Source organism: Salmo salar, chromosome ssa10, assembly GCF_905237065.1.
Source record: "Salmo salar chromosome ssa10, Ssal_v3.1, whole genome shotgun sequence".
Classification (NCBI taxonomy): domain Eukaryota; kingdom Metazoa; phylum Chordata; class Actinopteri; order Salmoniformes; family Salmonidae; genus Salmo; species Salmo salar.
This window is the reverse complement of record NC_059451.1, coordinates 32,511,345-32,529,381: the sequence shown is the minus strand read 5'-3', so window position 1 is coordinate 32,529,381 and position 18,037 is coordinate 32,511,345. Positions and strand designations below refer to the sequence as shown.

The 18,037-nt window shown below is 45.4% G+C and overlaps 1 protein-coding gene across 29 annotated transcripts in view; it reads left to right on the top strand.

Moving 5' to 3' along the window:
* The window catches only part of fryl (furry homolog, like), a 90,454-nt gene that overhangs the window by 19,138 nt on the left and 53,279 nt on the right, over positions 1-18,037 (top strand). For 2 of the 29 annotated variants that reach the window (XM_014122952.2, XM_045687664.1), the window contains exon 3: positions 16,747-16,876. The exons of 22 other annotated variants lie outside the window; for them this stretch is intronic. Coding sequence is in view for 3 of the 7 variants with exons in the window: in XM_014122946.2 (XP_013978421.2) it covers positions 5,765-5,837 (73 nt within the window). In the remaining 4 variants the exon portion in view is untranslated. Of the gene's footprint in view, positions 1-5,334; positions 5,838-16,746; positions 16,877-18,037 lie in introns of those variants that run through there. 5 more of the 29 variants (XM_014122949.2, XM_014122958.2, XM_014122953.2 and 2 more) reach the window with 4 other exon arrangements.

The window sequence follows — 18,037 nt, the reverse complement described above, 5'->3', positions numbered from 1 at the left end:
GATAATCAGGTGCCGGTACATTATGTATTGCGGTTCTCACGATTCTATATGTATTGCGATTCAATACTGTGATTATTTTTTTTTAATTGCGTTTTTATGTTCCAAACATATTGCTCAGCATATGTCCACTACAGACGGACAAGAGAGAGCCATGAGAAAATGACTTTTGATCAGCTATAGAAATAAGTGCTGAAAACAAATTGGCTCCTTGTTCTCCATCTTATTTTTAAATAAGCTATGACTTTTGGTGCAGGTACAGCCAATTGCTGCAAAAATAACATTGCAATATTGTCAATACGATAGATTGTCAAATAATATCCTAATATGTAACGTTAACTGTATAGATTTCTTTCCCTCTTCACTAGTAACAATCCACATACGCAGCATGCTCACGCATACTGCTATGACCACATGGTATTACAGCCTGACAGCTCTGTTTTGAAAGACACCGTGAAAGTTAACAGGAGGGTTGAATATGCTTTCACAACGTTGCTGAGTGGTGTTGTACATTCTGAAATGGAACATGAGTTGCTAGTTGGGAGTTTTTTGCTTGAAGGTAGTACACGTCAGCAGTGATCTATGGTAGGGGAGTTGATGCTCCAATGTTCCAGTATGTCTTGGAATAGGCATTTTACAACGTTTTTGTTTCTCAAGGGCCATTAAATAAATGTTCACAAAAATACTTTACTATTGGATTCAAAATGGAGGGCCTGTCTAATCTCAGTTTATAGTCAAGAACTCAACAGGCCACTCGTTATGTGTGTGTGCCAGCCTGTTTCCATCGTCAGCAGGGTGATGACTCGTCAGTCTATCAGCATGGCTTTGTCCTCGGTCCTGCTTGTCAGAACAGGCTCGCTCTCTGTTTGCTAGTCCCTGAAACATGGCTGAACCAACTCACCAACCAATGGTCCCTCTGAAAGAGCATTACAGCTAGTCCACACTGACAGCCTGATACACCTTAATACAGTCCCACACTGCATTACCTTCAGACACACCAGGAAACAGCAGTTTTGACCCACGTGTTTAGAGATTGCTTACTTGTCTACGAGACGACACAAAAAGCTAATCACTGTAGCAGCAGTAGCAAGACGGGGTGAACATATGAGTGTCTTACTGACTGAACTCAACACTGTTAATACTGACATCCCTAATGTAGTACAATGAGGTGGCTCTATTCAGGTTAGATTTGACAAAGTCACTGAGTTGCACAAACATGTCCATGCCAAGAGCACAGTGGAACATGATTGGGTTGCACTTTGCCTGGTTGAAGGTTACCCACCTTCCCTTCTCCGGGGCTTTCCTGTGTGGAACGTGGGTGGCCCAGATGAACACCCCTCCCAAATTATGGCTCTGAGAAACCCTTCTGAATTAAACATTTCATTCTATTCAACCAGGACACTGCCTTCTGCTGTATTTGAAAATAACACCGTCCTTTGATGTTGAGGAAGGTGATAATGTTGCGTGTAATGTTGAGGAAGGCGTGAGTGATTTGTGGTGTATCTTAAAGAATGAAAGTGACATTGAAATGTTTTTTAAGCTGTTCTTTCTGCAGTTTGGGACAGGTCCTGCCTCGCACCCTTTCCACATGATTCAGTGCCACGCCCTCAGGCTCTCATCTTGTCTGCCATGGCCTGCCCTGCCTGCGTTGGCTTTTTGATTTGGTGCTCTCTTGCTCTCTCTCTCTCTCTCTCTCTCTCTCTCATTTGTAATTCAAGCACACAATGACATCACCCAGTGGCGGATGTGAGTGCAGCTGATTTCAGGGCATGATTTGACTGAGACGTATTTTGTTAAAGGGCGCCGCAGGTTTTCCTCTGAACTTAGGGTGTGTTCATGAATGTGACTAAACACTGGCGTGTGGGGTAATTTTGTATGTGGAGATGTATGTGATGTGAATAGTTAGGTATTGATCTAATTATGTGACTTTTTATACAGTTTGTAGCCTAACTCTGGTATCTGGACATTCCACAGTAACAGAATTACTCTATGACTCTAATTTCTTTACTTTAACATGAATGCTGAACAAAAACCATTGATTTCTAAGTTTGACGACCATCCAACTCTATGCACATTGACTACTTTAAACAATTTACACAAATGACACAAACACGTTTACTGGAAGAACTGTGTAGATGCGAAGTTTGGTAACAGTATTACGGTAAAATATGAACTCTTAATTTGGAGCAAATATTTAAAAGGTTTATTAAGGTTGAAAGATGTCTGCAGAAAGAATGAGGTGTCAGCTATGACATGACACCTTGAGTTAGAAAAGTCCATTTTGGTTAGTGAACTACAGCAGGTGAAGTGAATTTACACAGACTGCTTCAGCCTGGTTGGATAGGGAGCAGTGCTGCAGACACAAGGCACTAGCAGTGAAAAACAATTACCTGAGCCAGCCAGCACAGAGCCTGATGCACAACTCTTATGGGAAAACTGGATCATAGCAGAGGGCACAAATTGTTCTATGAATCACTTGGAACTCTTAGACTCCCAAATAACTCACCCATCAAATGCTTGACAATGGAAAACATAAAGCATATCGAAGCTAGTGCCTGTGAAAATGAGGTTATGATAAATGAAATTGCCTTAGCGAGGGGCTGTGTGTGTGAAGATGAGGTTTCATTCTTAATTGGCTGGCTGGCAGCAACTCTCTGCTAGTAATTGTAGGGAGGATCTCGCTGTGCTGTGGTGACCTTAAAGTGGCTCTCCCCTGACTCTGCTCTGTGCACCTGATAGTCAAAGCTGGGCAAGCTAGGTCCAGCATGGTGGAGGAGAGACAGGATATGTTGAAGTGGTGTGAAGGAGCTGTCGGTGGTTGAAGTCTGTTCTGAATGCTTCTAGTGAGCATTATTAGACATGTTATTGAAGACACTCCTCACAACAATACTGCAGCGCTAGCTGGCTAACTGCTTAGCTCAAAGAGTTCAAGCAAAATCAATGAGAACCTTGCCTCTTTTACCTTGATGTATTGGGGATGAATGTTGTTCCTGCTGAACGGTGTTATTAATGGCATTGATAGGCTCCTGGCTCTAGGATGGTAGACCTGGACAGGGCCTGGGCCGGGCTGCAGAGAGCTGCCTGATTTTTCATCTGATGCATTGACCTCTGCGGCCCGGGGGGGGGTCAGGGATTGAATTACAGCTCCTATTGATTTGTTGTTCTCCCCCCCCCCACTTTGTGCAGAACGCTATGGACAGGAAATGCATTCTCCGTCCTCACTGTGGCCTCATTAGAGCCAGTCAGGATGGCCAACTGTCAATCAGCCGCTGTCAGGGCATCCCTCCGCCTACTGAACACTGAGCCTGCCTCTACCTGGACCCAGTGGTTTTTTTCAATTGGGCCTTGAGCACTAGTACAGATAGGCCTGTATCAGTCGATTGCTATAATGTGAACATTTCAAGCGATCATAGCTTAGTTAAATTGACATTTTTGCTCGGGGCCCAGTGCTCTTTATGTCCTGTTCTGCATTGGACAGTTTGTACTGTTTGATCTAACCTGAGAGAGCTGATCCTGTTGTATGTTGTACTGCGTTCCTGAAGGAATGAGCAGTGTTTACTCTAAACAGAGATTGTGTGAGAGAGAGACTACACATGATCAGGTGTGTTAGGAGTTTGGTTAAGGAACGTTGCTTCTGAGAGAGAAACTGAGTTGCAGCAGAGCTTAGTATGTTGGGGTTTGGACCGAGGCCACATTATGGCACAGCCACATGCGGTCAATCATGGTCAGCAATACACAAAAACTGTCCTTCCCACTGTAGGCATATTGGTTTAAATGGCAAAGTAATTCAGTGCACTTTACTGCTCCTTCCATCATGAGGCTCACGAATGCCTGGTAAGTGTACTGTAGGGCAGGCAGGGTGTGACAAAGCAGGCCTTTGTGGAGTGTTTGTTCACGATACTGAGCCCTGGTTTGATTTGCTGAACTTGTGTTGTGAGAGACAGAGAAAGAAGAGCTACCACCTGAGAAAAACGGAGGTTTTGTTAGTGTTAATCTTATCTGTTTTTCTGGAATGTTTTGTGAACAAAATTAATCCTGTCTATGACCACGTCAGTTGATGTCATGTGGTTTGCTTTCAGTCTGCAAGCAGGGTTTAAAAGGAGACACAAACACACACTGGGTGTTTGTCGCCAGTAATGTGGGTGTGTGTGGGTGTGTGTGTCTGACTGATGGCTGTTGCTGGACAAAAACTATGATGTAATCCTATGACTTCTATGGGTGTGTCAGTTTGTTGTCGACTCAAACAGATTTAAGTATCTTACTACCTACCCATCATGCAGTGCTCTTTGTGGATGAGAGCAGCAGCTGCAGTGGGTGGCCGTGTGGCCGTGTTCTGTGCGCCAGGCCGGTGAAAGGTGACTGGGTGGCCGTGTTCTGTGCCCCAGGCCGGTGAAAGGTGACTGGGTGGCCGTGTTCTGTGCCCCAGGCCGGTGAAAGGTGACTGTGTGGCTGTTCTGCCCCAGGCCGGTGAAAGGTGACTGGGTGGCCGTGTTCTGTGCCCCAGGCCGGTGAAAGGTGACTGGGTGGCCGTGTTCTGTGCCCCAGGCCGGTGAAAGGTGACTGCTCCAGTATGGAGCCTCATGTCCAGCAGCATAGCTACTAGTGTTGTATGGTATACCGGTGCCATGGTAACATCACGGCACCAAAACCTCATACTTATCATTTTAGAATACTGTAGTACCGAGGGTGGGGAATGGCCAGGGGCCTCAAGATATGATATTATCACGATACTTAGCTGCCGATACGATATATATTGGGATACTACTCGCTATCTTGACATCTTGCTATCTTATCGTTAGTGTTGTCATGATAGTAACATTTTAATAACTACTCTGTGTGTTCAAAATACATTTTTATAGATGGAACTTTTAATTTTTTGTGTTCAAAAATAATTTCCTGTTTTGTTGGAAAGCTGCTGAATGTAGTTTGAATAGAGGTGTTGCTTTTTGGTTCTATGCTGCTCTGATGTATCAACCTCATTCTTCCAGTTCCTCCCTCCCTCTCTTCCTCACTCTGGTTCTTCCTCTCCCTCATACTGCAGTCGGGGATGACGCATCAGTATTGCTGTGGAGAGAACAGGAAGTGTAGTTTTGATAGGCCAGTGGAGAGGGAGCGCGAAAGCAGCTCTAATGACATGTTAGCCGCGCTGGACCATATCCAGGGAACACTCGCAGCATTTTGATGACATCACCTCCACCCCAGCCCCCCTCACCCAGCTATTGAAGAGAGGGCGTCAGCAAGCATCGGTCAGCGAACAGGAGCTAGTTACAGAAGGGAGGGGTTGTCCGCGAGCCAATGGAGAGGGAGAGGGCGACGGAGGGAGACTAGCCAACAGTGCTAGCAGTAGCAGGCTGGGACACGAGAAGAGTCGCTGCTCTGCTGCCGTTCCTCCCTCACACTGAGAGGAAAGTTTTCCTGCGGTGTTCATTCACCTCTGTGTTGTGTCTGCTGGGAGCAGGATGAGGGACTCAGTGGATTGGCTCGCCAGCGTGCGTTTGGATGGAATGCAGCTCTAGAGAGCCGTGAGGCTCCTTATCTGTGTCTCTGTTTTACTCTGAAACATCTAACAGCCTGACACTTTCCCAAGGGCCTCTCTGCACACAGCGGCTGACTGGGGTGTTTTCTATTGTTCACCATGACTCCTATATCCAGCTTCTCTGGAGAGTAGACCTGGGCTTCTGGCTCAGGACGAGAGGTGTGTGTTTTGGGAAAGAGGAGTGTGTTTTTGGGGTACCCTTTTTAACATCCCACAACCCTTAGTGGCGTCATGCTGAGCCTGCAGGATTCACTCTTCTTTGAGATCAGCATCAAGTCTCTGCTCAAGTCGTGGAGCGGCAGCTGTGAGTACCCTTGTGACAGTCCTCACACCAGCACGTGATGTTTACATGCCACACCTGGCCAACAACACGCTTATCTACCTCACACTCTCGTGGATTTACCACACGCATAAATACATTAATGATACCCATTTAATACTGCTTGTTCTCTTGGATGGCCACACAATGGTTTAATCAGAGCAGAAAGGGGGAAGTAGGGAAGGGTCTAGGTACAGTGGTAGACAGATGGGGGGGAGGGGTTTGGTCCAGGTGTGCCCATCCGGTCTTGTTTGATCTATGTGCAGGTAGGAGTGGAGCGGGCTCTCTCTTTCTCCCCTCTCTACTGGCTCTCTCTTTCTCCCCTCTCTCTACTGGCTCTCTCTTTCTCCCCTCTCTCTACTGGCTCTCTCTTTCTCCCCTCTCTCTACTGGCTCTCTCTTTCTCCCCTCTCTCTACTGGCTCTCTCTTTCTCCCCTCTCTCTACTGGCTCTCTCTTTCTCCCCTCTCTCTACTGGCTCTCTCTTTCTCCCCCTCTCTCTACTGGCTCTCTCTTTCTCCCCTCTCTCTACTGGCTCTCTCTTTCTCCCCTCTCTCTACTGGCTCTCTCTTTCTCCCCTCTCTCTACTGGCTCTCTCTTTCTCCCCTCTCTCTACTGGCTCTCTCTTTCTCCCCTCTCTCTACTGGCTCTCTCTTTCTCCCCTCTCTCTACTGGCTCTCTCTTTCTCCCCTCTCTCTACTGGCTCTCTCTTTCTCCCCTCTCTCTACTGGCTCTCTCTTTCTCCCCTCTCTCTACTGGCTCTCTCTTTGTCCTCTCTCTACTGGCTCTCTCTTTCTCCCCTCTCTCTCTGGCCTCTCTTTCTCCCTCTCTCTACTGGCTCTCTCTTTCTCCCCTCTCTCTACTGGCTCTCTCTTTCTCCCCTCTCTCTCTTCTCTCTTTCTCCCTCTCTCTACTGGCTCTCTCTTTCCCTCTCTCTACTGGCTCTCTCCCCTCTACTGGCTCTCTCTTTCTCTCTCTCTGCCTCTCTCTCCCCTCTCTTCCTCTCTCTGTCTCTCTCTTCTCCCTCTCTCTGTCTCTCGCTCTCTCGCTCTCTCTGTCGCTCTCTTTCTCGCGCTCTCTCTACTGTCTCTCTCTGTCGCTCGCTCTCTCTGTCGCTCTCTCGCGCGCTCGCTCTCTGTGTCTCTCGCTCGCTCGCTCTCTGTGTCTCTCGCGCGCTCGCTCTCTGTGTCTCTCGCACGCTCGCTCTCTGTGTCTCTCTTCGCTCGCTCTCTGTCGCTCCGTGTCTCTGTCGCTCTCTGTGCTCTCTGTCGCTCTCTGTCGCTTCTGTCTCTCGTCGCTCGCTCTCTGTGTCTCTGTCGCGCTCTCTGTGTCGCTCTCGCGCTCTCTGTGTCGCTCTCGCGCTCTGCCTCTGTGTCGCTCTCTGGCGCGCTCGCTCTCTGTGTCGCTCTCTGGCGCTCTGCTCTGTGTCGCTCTCTGGCGCTCGCGCTTCTGTGTCGCTCTCTGGCGCGCTCGCTCTGTGTCGCTCTCTGGCGCGCTCGCTCTGTGTGTCGCTCTCTGGCGCGCTCGCTCTGTGTGTCGCTCTCTGGCGCGCTCGCTCTGTGTGTCGCTCTCTGGCGCGCTCGCTCTGTGTGTCGCTCTCTGGCGCGCTCGCTCTGTGTGTCGCTCTCTGGCGCGCTCGCTCTGTGTGTCGCTCTCTGGCGCGCTCGCTCTGTCGCTCGCTCTCGCGCTCTCTCTGTCGTGCTCGCGCTCTGTCGCTCTCGCTCTCTGTCGCTCTTTCTGTGTCTCTCGCTCTGTCGCTCTCTCTGTCGCGCTCTCTGTCGCTCGCGCGCTCGCTCTCTGTGTCTCTCGCACGCTCGCTCTCTGTGTCTCTCGCACGCTCGCTCTGTCTCTCACGCGCTCGCTCTGTGTCTCTCGCGCGCTCGCTCTCTGTGTCTCTCGCGCGCTCGCTCTCTGTCTCTCGTGCGCTCGCTCTCTGTGTCTCTCGCGCGCTCGCTCTCTGTGTCTCTCGCGCGCTCGCTCTCTGTGTCTCTCGCGCGCTCGCTCTCTGTCTCTCGCGCGCTCGCTCTCTGTGTCTCTCGCACGCTCGCTCTCTGTGTCTCTCGCACGCTCGCTCTCTGTGTCTCTCGCGCGCTCGCTCTCTGTGTCTCTCGCGCGCTCGCTCTCTGTGTCTCTGACGCGCTCGCTCTCTCTGTCGCTCTCTGTCGCTCTGTGTCTCTGTCGCGCACTCTGTGTCGCTCTCGCGCTCTCTGTGTCGCTCTCGCGCTCGCTCTGTGTCGCTCTCTGGCGCGCTCGCTCTGTGTCGCTCTCTGGCGCGCTCGCTCTGTGTGTCGCTCTCTGGCGCGCTCGCTCTGTGTGTCGCTCTCTGGCGCGCTCGCTCTGTGTGTCGCTCTCTGGCGCGCTCGCTCTGTGTGTCGCTCTCTGGCGCGCTCGCTCTGTCGCTCGCTCTCGCGCTCTCTCTGTCGCGCTCTGTCGCTCTTTCTGTGTCTCTGTCGCTCTTTCTGTGTCTCTGTCGCTCTTTCTGTGTCTCTCGCTCTGTCGCTCTCGCTCTGTCGCTCTCTAGTAATAGCAATAACAATAATAGTAATAATAAGTAAGTTACTGTTTACTATACATATGTTATTATTCAGTCTCTCAGGCCAATACATATTTGGCTGCAAGAGGAGCCATTGCTCCTTCGCCCATGAGTATTTTTAGTTTTTCCTCTGGGTTTAATAAGTTGACATTTTGAATAAATGTAGTAATTTCTCTGAATAAGGAATCTCTTGGTGAGGAATATTTCTCACAGTAAAGGAGAAAGTGCATGTTTTTCTGTCGTGCAGTGACCACATACACACTCCTCTTTGGGGAGCCATGTCTTTTTATGTCTGCTGGTTTCTATTGCCAATCGGTGGTCACTCAGCCTGTACTTGGTAAGGATCTGTCTCTGCTTCGTATCTCTGACAGAGTAGAGATAATCAGCCAATTCATATTCTCTGTTTAGGGTCAGACAGCAATTTTGTCGGCTTTGGATTTTGTTTCGTTTTTCCAATGTTGTTAATGAGTCCTTTGATTGGTTCATGATTTTGTTAATTGAAATTCTTTCTTTTGAAGCAGTGCTGGTGTCAGCTTGGTTGGTGAGGTCCAACACCAGCTGACAGAGGGCTCGTTTCTGGGCTCAGCTCTTGGGTTTGAAGTGCTGTAAATTGCAGACTTGAATTTGGACTTGAATTTAGATGTAGCCAAAAATGTTATGATCTTTTCTCTATTTTCATTACCACTGGAAAGCGGCCCAATTCTGCCCTACATGCATTAGTTGGTGTATTTCTCTGGACTTGTAGAATTTTCCGACAGAATTCTGCATGTAGGGCTTCAATAGGATATTTGTCCCACATTTTGAAGTCCAGTGTACTGAGTGGCCCCCAAACCTCACTTCCATAAAGAGCTATTGGTAGGATTACACTGTCAGATATTTTGGTCCAAATTCTAATTGGGATGTTGATTTTAAATAATATTTTTATTGCATACAATGCTCTGCAGGCTTTTTCTCTGAGTGCATTCACTGCCATATTAAAGTTTCCCGATGCATATATGGTCAGACCAAGGTACAAGTACATTTTAGTGTGTTTAATTATGGTGTTGTTCAGGGTAAATTGATATTTGTGTTTCCGACATCTGGGTTTTTTAAAAGATTTGGACTCAAACTGCAGCCTTGAATCACACCTCGACGTTGTGAAAATAATTCTGTTCTTTGGTTTTTGGTTTTTATTGCACACTTGTCATACACCTTACCACCAAGCCCGCTTGGAGAATTTTGTAGAATAGTCCTTCGTGCCAAATAGAATCAAATGCTTTTTTAAAGTCAATAAAGCAAACAAAGATTTTGCTTAGTTCTTGTTGGGTTATTGGGTAATCTAATGGATTTTGGTTGTTTTTAATGACTGATTCAAGGATGTTACATTTTCTTGAATTTCTAATTGGTTCTGTTCTTTTTGTGGGATGTTTTTGTATAGATTATCAAAATAGGTTTTCCAAATTCCTTCATCTTGTATGGCTAATTCTTGTGGCTTTGTCGTGCTTAAATTGTTCCACATGTCCCATAACTGATTTTGGTCAATTCCGTTTTCAATTTCATCTAGTGTCTTGTTGGTATAATTCAATTTCTTGCGTTTCAGTGTATGTTTATGCTGTTTGGGAGTATTCATAGCGTAGCTCTGGGTTGTTTTGCTGCTTATGTTTTTCATTTGACATTTGTTTTAGGTGTTTTCTAATTGTTTTACATTCGTTGTAAAACCATTTTTCAGAAACATTTTGTTTCTGATGTTGCATTTCTTTGGTTTTCTCAAATTTGCTTTTGATGCTGCTTTTTTGAATATGCAGTTGATGTTATGAGTAGCTGAATTGACAGCTTCATTGTTTTAGTATTGTGAGTTATCGAAGAACTGTATAGAGTTCATCAATTCATTTGAGTTCAATGTTTCAATGAATCTCTCTGCACTGTTTTGAGCCCATCTGCACGATTGGTTTATGTTGTAGAGTTTATTTGGCTATTTTCCTTTGAGTATTGCCGGTTATTTTCTTCAGAAACACATTGATCTGACAATGGTGTCTGTGGTCTGCCAGTGAATGCACTAATGGAGGAGGGGTCGATGTCAGTGATGGCATAATCGACTACACTTGTCCCAAGAGCTGAGCAGTAAGTAAACCGACCTAAAGAGTCCCCTCTGATTCTACCATTAAGCATGTACAGGCCTAAGGCTCGACAGAGATGCACTAACTCCTTCCCATTTTTGTTCAGTATTTGGTCAGGACTGTTTCTATTATTTATAATAGGGCTACTGTACAAGGAGGGGTGTCCAAATATGTGGTGGTTACCTCCCTCATCAGTGTAGTCAGGCTCAGAACCTGTTCTTGCATTGAAATCTCCACAAAGAAGCACTTTACCCTCTGCCTGAAATGGAATGATTTCTGTATGGAGATTGTCAAAAAACGGATCATCATATGATGAATCTGAAGGAGGAGAATTAGCTGCATATATGTATACGTCATTGTCACAATAGATTGTACCTTTAAGTTTTAGCCAAATGTGGTTAGTACCTTTTTTCTTGCTTATGCCAAATATTTCCATCAGAGTCCCGGCCCCGTTTAACATTTTTATGTTTGATTAATGGCAGTAAACTTTCTCTATAGCCTGAGGGACACTGAGTATCTATGTCTCCACCACACCATGTTTCCAGTAGGATTATGATGTCCTTGATGTTTTTAATCAATTCTGGATTTGTTGTTTTATAACCAAAATGTGAAGAGAGCTGATAGTTAATGATCTCATTTATAATAAGTGATATTCACTGGTTTGAGTAAAATACATTGAAAAAAAAAAGAATAAATCTATACACACACTTTTTTTAATTGAACCTTTTATTTAACTAGGCAAGTCAGTTAAGAACAAATTCTTATTTACAATGACGTCCTTAACTGCCTTGTTCAGGGGCAGAACAACAGATTTTTACCTTGTCAGCTCAGGGATTCGATCCAGCAACCGTTCGGTTACTGGCCCAACGCTCTAACCACTAGGTTACCTGCCACCCCTTACCATTACTTATTATTATAATACCAGTGCCAATAAAATAAAGAATAGTTGTAAACAAATGAATAAGAATGGAATAAGATTGTGCAATCGTCAACTGTGTGTGTGTGAATTTAGGGTCTGTCTAGAGCAGTAGTCTGCATATTAGATGCAGTAGTTGGCACACCTCTCCCATCTCTTTTAGTTCTTGGTGTATTTTGCCAGAGGTTACCTCAGCATATGTAGGCTGATGGTCTGAATGATACATGGTGTGTTGTGATGGGCTGGGTCCGGGTACTGTCCTGATCAAGATGTACATTATGGTATAAGTGTTGACATGTCAGAGTGGGGTGGTGAGGCACAGTCCACAGTCATCTGTTGATTTATATTGTCCATCAACTGTCCTGGGAAGTCTTTTCATGGTAGAATGCTGGACAGAACTATATTGGTTGTTGGGAACATAGCCTGTGCCTGTTCTGCCACTCTTCTCACTGCCCCAGATACAGTTGAAGTCAGAGGTTTACATACACTTACGTTGGAGTCATTAAAACTCATTTTTCAACCACTTCACAAATTTCTTGTTAACAAACTATAGTTTTGGCAAGTTGGTTAGGACATCTACTTTGTGCATGACAGAAGTCATTTTTCCAACAATTGTTTACGGACAGATTATTTCACTTATAATTCACTGTGTCACAATTCCAGTGGGTCAGAAGTTTACATACACTAAGTTGACTGTGCCTTTTAACAGCTTGGAAAATTCCAGAAAATGATGTCATGGCTTTAGAAGCTTCTGATAGGCTAATTGACATCATTTGAGTCAATTGGAGGTGTACCTGTGGATGTATTTCAAGGCCTACTTTCAAACCCGGTGCCTCTTTGCATAACATCATGGGAAAATCAAAAGAAATCAGCAATTTCCAAACGCCTGAAGGTACCGCGTTCATCTGTATAAACAATAGTACGCAAGTATAAAAACCATCGGACCGCGCAGCCGTCATACCGCTCAGGAAGGAGATGCGTTCTGTCTCCTAGAGATGAACGTACTTTGGTGCGAAAAGTGCAAATCAACCCCAGAACAACAGCAAAGGACCTTGTGAAGATGCTGGAGGAAACGGGTACAAAAGTATCGATATCCACAGTAAAACGAGTCCTATATCGACATAACCTGAAAGGCCGTTAAGCAAGGAAGAAACTACTGCTCCAAAACCGCCATAAAAAAGACAGACTACTGTTTGCAACTGCACATGGGGACAAAGATCGTACTTTTTGGAGAAATGTCCTTGGCCAAAATGAACATCGTTATGTATGGAGGAAAAAGAGGGAGGTGCTTTGCTGCAGGAGGGACTCGTGCACTTCACAAAATAGATGGCATAATGAGGTAGGAAAAATATGTGGATATATTGAAGCAACATCTCAAGACCTCAGTCAGGAAGTTAAAGCTTGGTCGCAATTGGATCTTCCAAATGGACAATGACCCCAAACATACTTTCAAAGTTGTGGCAAAATGGCTTAAGGACAACAAATTCAAGGTATTGGAGTGGCCGTGATGTTTTAGGCCGAGGTATGTATAGTTTTTTTGTGTGCTTTAGGGCAACAGAGTCTAGATTACATTTTTGTATTTGTGGTCCTGGGAACTGGACCTTATTTGGAACACCATTATTTTTGTTTTACTGTGATTTACTGTCAGGGCCCAGGTCTGACAGATTCTGGGCAGAAGATATAGGTGCTGCTGTCGGCCCTCCTTGGTTGGGGACAGAAGCACCAGATCATCAGTAAAGAGTAGACATTTGACTTCAGATTCTAGTAGGGTGAGGCCGGGTGCTGCATACTGTTCTAGTGCCCTCGCCAATTCTTTGATATATATGTTGAAGAGGGTGGGCCTTAAGCTGCATCCCTGTCTCACCCTGCGGCCCTGTGGAAAGAAATGTGTTTTTTGCCAACTTTAACCTCGCACTTGTTTGTGTACATGGATTTTATAATGTGTTTTTCCCCCAACACCACTTTCCATCAATTTGTATAGCAGACCCTCGTGCCAATTTGAGTTGAAAGCTTTGTTGAAATCAACAAAGCATGAGAAGACTTTGCCTTTGTTTTGGTTTGTTTGTCAATTAATTTGTGCAGGGTGAAATACGTGGTCTGTTGTACGGTAATTTGGTCAAAGGCCAATTTGACATTTACTCAGTACATTGTTTTCACTGAGGAAATGTACGAGTCTGCTGTTAATGATAATGCAGAGGATTTTCCCAAGGTTGCTGTTGATGAATATCCCACAGTAGTTATTGGGGTCAAATTTATGTCCACTTTTGTGGATTGGGGTGATCATTCCTGGGTTCCAAATATTGGGGAAGATGCCAGAGCTGAGGATGATGTTAGAGTTTAATATAGCCGCTCACACACAGCAGCTACGTTCGGATCTGTGCAGGCCCTTCAGACAACTCAGTTAAAATTACACATACCTGTGACAATCAGATCCAACCCGTGACATTTACAATTATGCATCTGGGTGCACTCGGGTCCCGGGTACAGGTGGATCTGTGAATACTTTTTTTAAGCACACAACAATTCAGGGAACAGGGATCTTGAAAATCAGACGGTCTGTATTTTGAAATCCCCTGGCATATCGCCAATGCCTAACCGTGAGAGAGAGTCATTTATGCTGCTGCTCTTACGTTTCATGAGAGTGATGCTTGTAACTTGTTGTTGTTGGCCAATAATAAGTGGCAATAGGCTACAGTCAGAGCCTCTGTTTGTGGCTGAAGTTAGGACCGATCTAGTCAATGGAAGATGGAATTAAAAGTTAAAGGAAAAGGATGGTCATTATAGCCTAACAGCCAACATGTAGGCTCCTACTTAATATTCTGAATGGAGTGGTTGTTATTTGTATCTGTAGGATGTGAATGCGCGTGCACTGCAGCCTCAGTTAGCCTAGCTAACGTTAGCTAGGCTAACTAGCTTCTCCCGGTTTGATGCAGTCAAGACAGGTACTACGTAAACATATATTTTATAAATAACCTACTATAGCGCGAGTCGGCTTGGTTGCTGTCTCTCCCTCCCTGCTCCCCATGTCACTTTCTCACAGTACGGCCCCTCCCCCGACTGCTGGAGCAGCATCTCTTTCTCTGCTTTATCAGTTCCGGTTAATAAAGTAGCTCAAATGCCTTTTCTGCTGCTTTCCTCACTTGTATCGGACCGGGTCTGGAGCTGACCAGGTCTATATGGAACGGTGTTGGTTGTCCTCGGCTCTGTTCAGAACAGTTCTCTATATTTGAATAAATAATTTATGCATATCGGGTCCAGGTGGGAAAGCCCCAGGTCCACTTCGTGAATGGGTCCAACTTTTTGGATCCGTTGAGACATTTACCCTCTTATGTGCACTTCTGGTAGTACTGTATACCCCTGTATGGTACAGAGACTGTATGAAAATCTGGAAACTGCCAAACCCTACTCTGGCTCTCGCTCTGTCTGTATCTTGGTAGCGCTCTGTCTGTATCTCTGGTTTAACTCCAGTTATGGATGTGTCACAGCAACCTAAAAGGTCCTCAATGATGTCAACATTGCCCTTGATTCTAAGCAATATTGTGCATATATTTTTATTTACTTGGCCAAAGCTTTTGATACGGTAGACAATTCCTTTCTCGTGGGATGTATTGGTGTCTCTGAGGGGTCAGTTTACTAACTACCTCAGAGTTTAGTGTATAAAGTGAGCAAATCTGCTGTCTCAGCCACTGCCTGTCACCAAGAGAGTACCCCAAGGCTCGATCCTAGGCCCCACGCTCTTCTCAATTTTCATTAACAACATAGCTCAGGCAGTAGGAAGCTCTCTCATCCATTTATATGCAGATGATAGTCTTACACTCAGCTGGCCCCTCCCTGGATTTTGTGTCAAATGCGCTACAACAAAGCTTTCTTAGTGTCCAACAAGCTTTCTCTACCCTTAACCTTGTTCTGAACACCTCCAAAACAAATGTCAGGTGGTTTGGTAAGAGGAATGCCCCTCACCCCACAGGTGTTATTACTATTTTATTACTAATAAAATATCTCGGTCGCTCTCTGTCATCCCCTGGGATGGCTAATGTTTCCTCATTGATCGGTCTTCTCATTGACTCCCATTTATTATTGGTATACAGCACAGATCACATCAGAGTGCCTGTACTCCATCCTTTTGACCTTACTCATCGTCCAGACTACTGGAAGGTTACAGTGAGGGCCATTACTGAAGCGGTGTGTTTGCTTCAATACATCTGTTATTTTGATTATCAAGAAATAAACACATTGGAAATAGTCCGTTTTCTGGAACAGTGATGACCGTTTTGACTATGACTAAACCTATTCTGCCTTAGTCTCATAATATTTACCTAATACTTCCACAGGATCTGTGGCCCAGTGAATTTATCATTTTAGTAACCTATTTCTGATCGATTAATTTATGTTGTGTGTCATGTTCAAGCAAAATTAGTGGTGCTTTATTTTCGATTGCCACACTGCTACTAGCACCCTAATTGTAAACTGAAGAGGTCACCTCTAACGGTCGGTAATTCAGTCTGCCTCAGTAGCTAGCTGCTGACTCCTTGTAAAATGATCAGTAGAAAAGCAAGCTGACCGTTGGGTAAACATTTTTTTTCTCCCTTTGCCTCTCTTTCTCTAATGAATGCCCCCTCTCCCCTCTGTCCCCCCTCTGTTGGCTGCCAACTCTTCGTCATTGGACCTCTCAGTAAGAACAATGAGGAGTAAGGCCTAGTTTCAGCAACTGTCACTATGCTACTCTGCCAAAACTTTAATCTCCCGCGCTCTCTTCCTTTTTCTTTCATTCTTTTCCCCCTATATTTGATGTTCCAGAATGTTCCAGCCCCCTGTGTACTCTGTCCTGCTCAGCCTGTCCTCAGCTCCTCTGCAGTCACAAGTGTTCAGCCAAAACACTCATTATAACAAGATGGCTCTGTGATCAAACCTGCTAGGCACTGGCAGGTTTATAATCTAGCCTCAGTACAGATAACCCTGCCATCAGTCTGCTTGTTACACCAGAATTATTCATGTCCCTTTTAAACACTGTGAATGCTTTTTAGTAATGTTACTTTGCTTGTGTGGTGAGAGTAATTGCACAGATTTACTGCGGTGTTGTATCTGATTTGTGGATTGTATTATTTGGAACTGAATGAGGGCAGTAGGCACGGATTGGAATCTGCACATGTTCAGACACGTTGTTAGAAATGTACTGTAAGTGTAAACATTTAGCTCTCATGCAGTCAAACACATACACATTCCATTGTTCCTGGTTGTCCTGAGGGCGGAAGTGAGAGGCCTTAGGGAGGGCTCTATTTGTACTGTGACGAGGTGGAGTCACAGGCTCTAATAGTTGTGTAATCCCACTGGGTGCTCTGTTTTAATTGCAGGCATGGGCTCTTCTCTGTCGCAGTGGTAGTTCTGGACCTCTGTCACGCTCGGCATGGAGTACATGTGGCCTGGTTCATCTCCACTCACAGAACCGTAGCTACTAGACTCTCGCTGGAGGGCTTTCAGTAGGTACCTACAGAATATTTAGCCCATTCATTTATCAGCTATTGAGACAGAAAATATTTTTGTTGCTTGATAATTTGACAAATGAATGCAAGCATAGCTTTTGTGTGTGGCTAGAAGGTAGAGAATGATCTTGCTAACAGGTGAGTGGTTAGTGTTTGTGCAGGTGCATCACATTTATTAGTCTTGCAGATACATACCACAGAGTCGTTCCTCTTTAGAACGTCCTCCTCTTAGCAAGATAACAGGGCAGTCTGGGCAGGGCCTAGTTGTTTACTTGCCATCACAAGGTCATGTTTGCATTCAGATTTGAATGGGGTGTTGAGGGATTCAGTACAGTAGTAAGTAGGTATATTGACAGGCCAGGCAGCAAGTGGAAGCAGCTCTGGTGTTTGCAATGGGGTTAGTTGGGGAAATTCCTTAATCAAATAATATAATACATTTTGGGGGGATGGTGGGAATAGTTTTTAACTTTGTTTATCCTGTTGTTCTCGGGAGATACGGTGCGATGGGCATGTTAAACAGCCTACCCGTCGGTTGCTTGTTGTAGCCTGCTTTTCATTTGGCAAACTTAATTCTGTCCTTTTAATTACATCTCCCACTTCTCCTTGCTCCACATGGAGCCTCTGACTGTAGTGTCAACAACAAGCTCCACATGGAGCCTCTGACTGTAGTGTCAACAACAAGCTCCACATGGAGCCTCTGACTGTAGTGTCAACAACAAGCTCCACATGGAGCCTCTGACTGTAGTGTCAACAACAAGCTCCACATGGAGCCTCTGACTGTAGTGTCAACAACAAGCTCCACATGGAGCCTCTGACTGTAGTGTCAACAACAAGCTCCACATGGAGCCTCTGACTGTAGTGTCAACAACAAGCTCCACATGGAGCCTCTGACTGTAGTGTCAACAACAAGCTCCACATGGAGCCTCTGACTGTAGTGTCAACAACAAGCTCCACATGGAGCCTCTGACTGTAGTGTCAACAACAAGCTCCACATGGAGACTCTGACTGTAGTGTCAACAACAAGCTCCAGGTGTGGAACCTGTGGAGGCTATAGGGGGTGTGATTGTATGGGGCACACGTCATAACTACATTCAGAACTTTGTTGTTTTATTAAATTAAGTATTTTAAATGTCACGGTATCCTTGTGTGTAGCAATGTCACA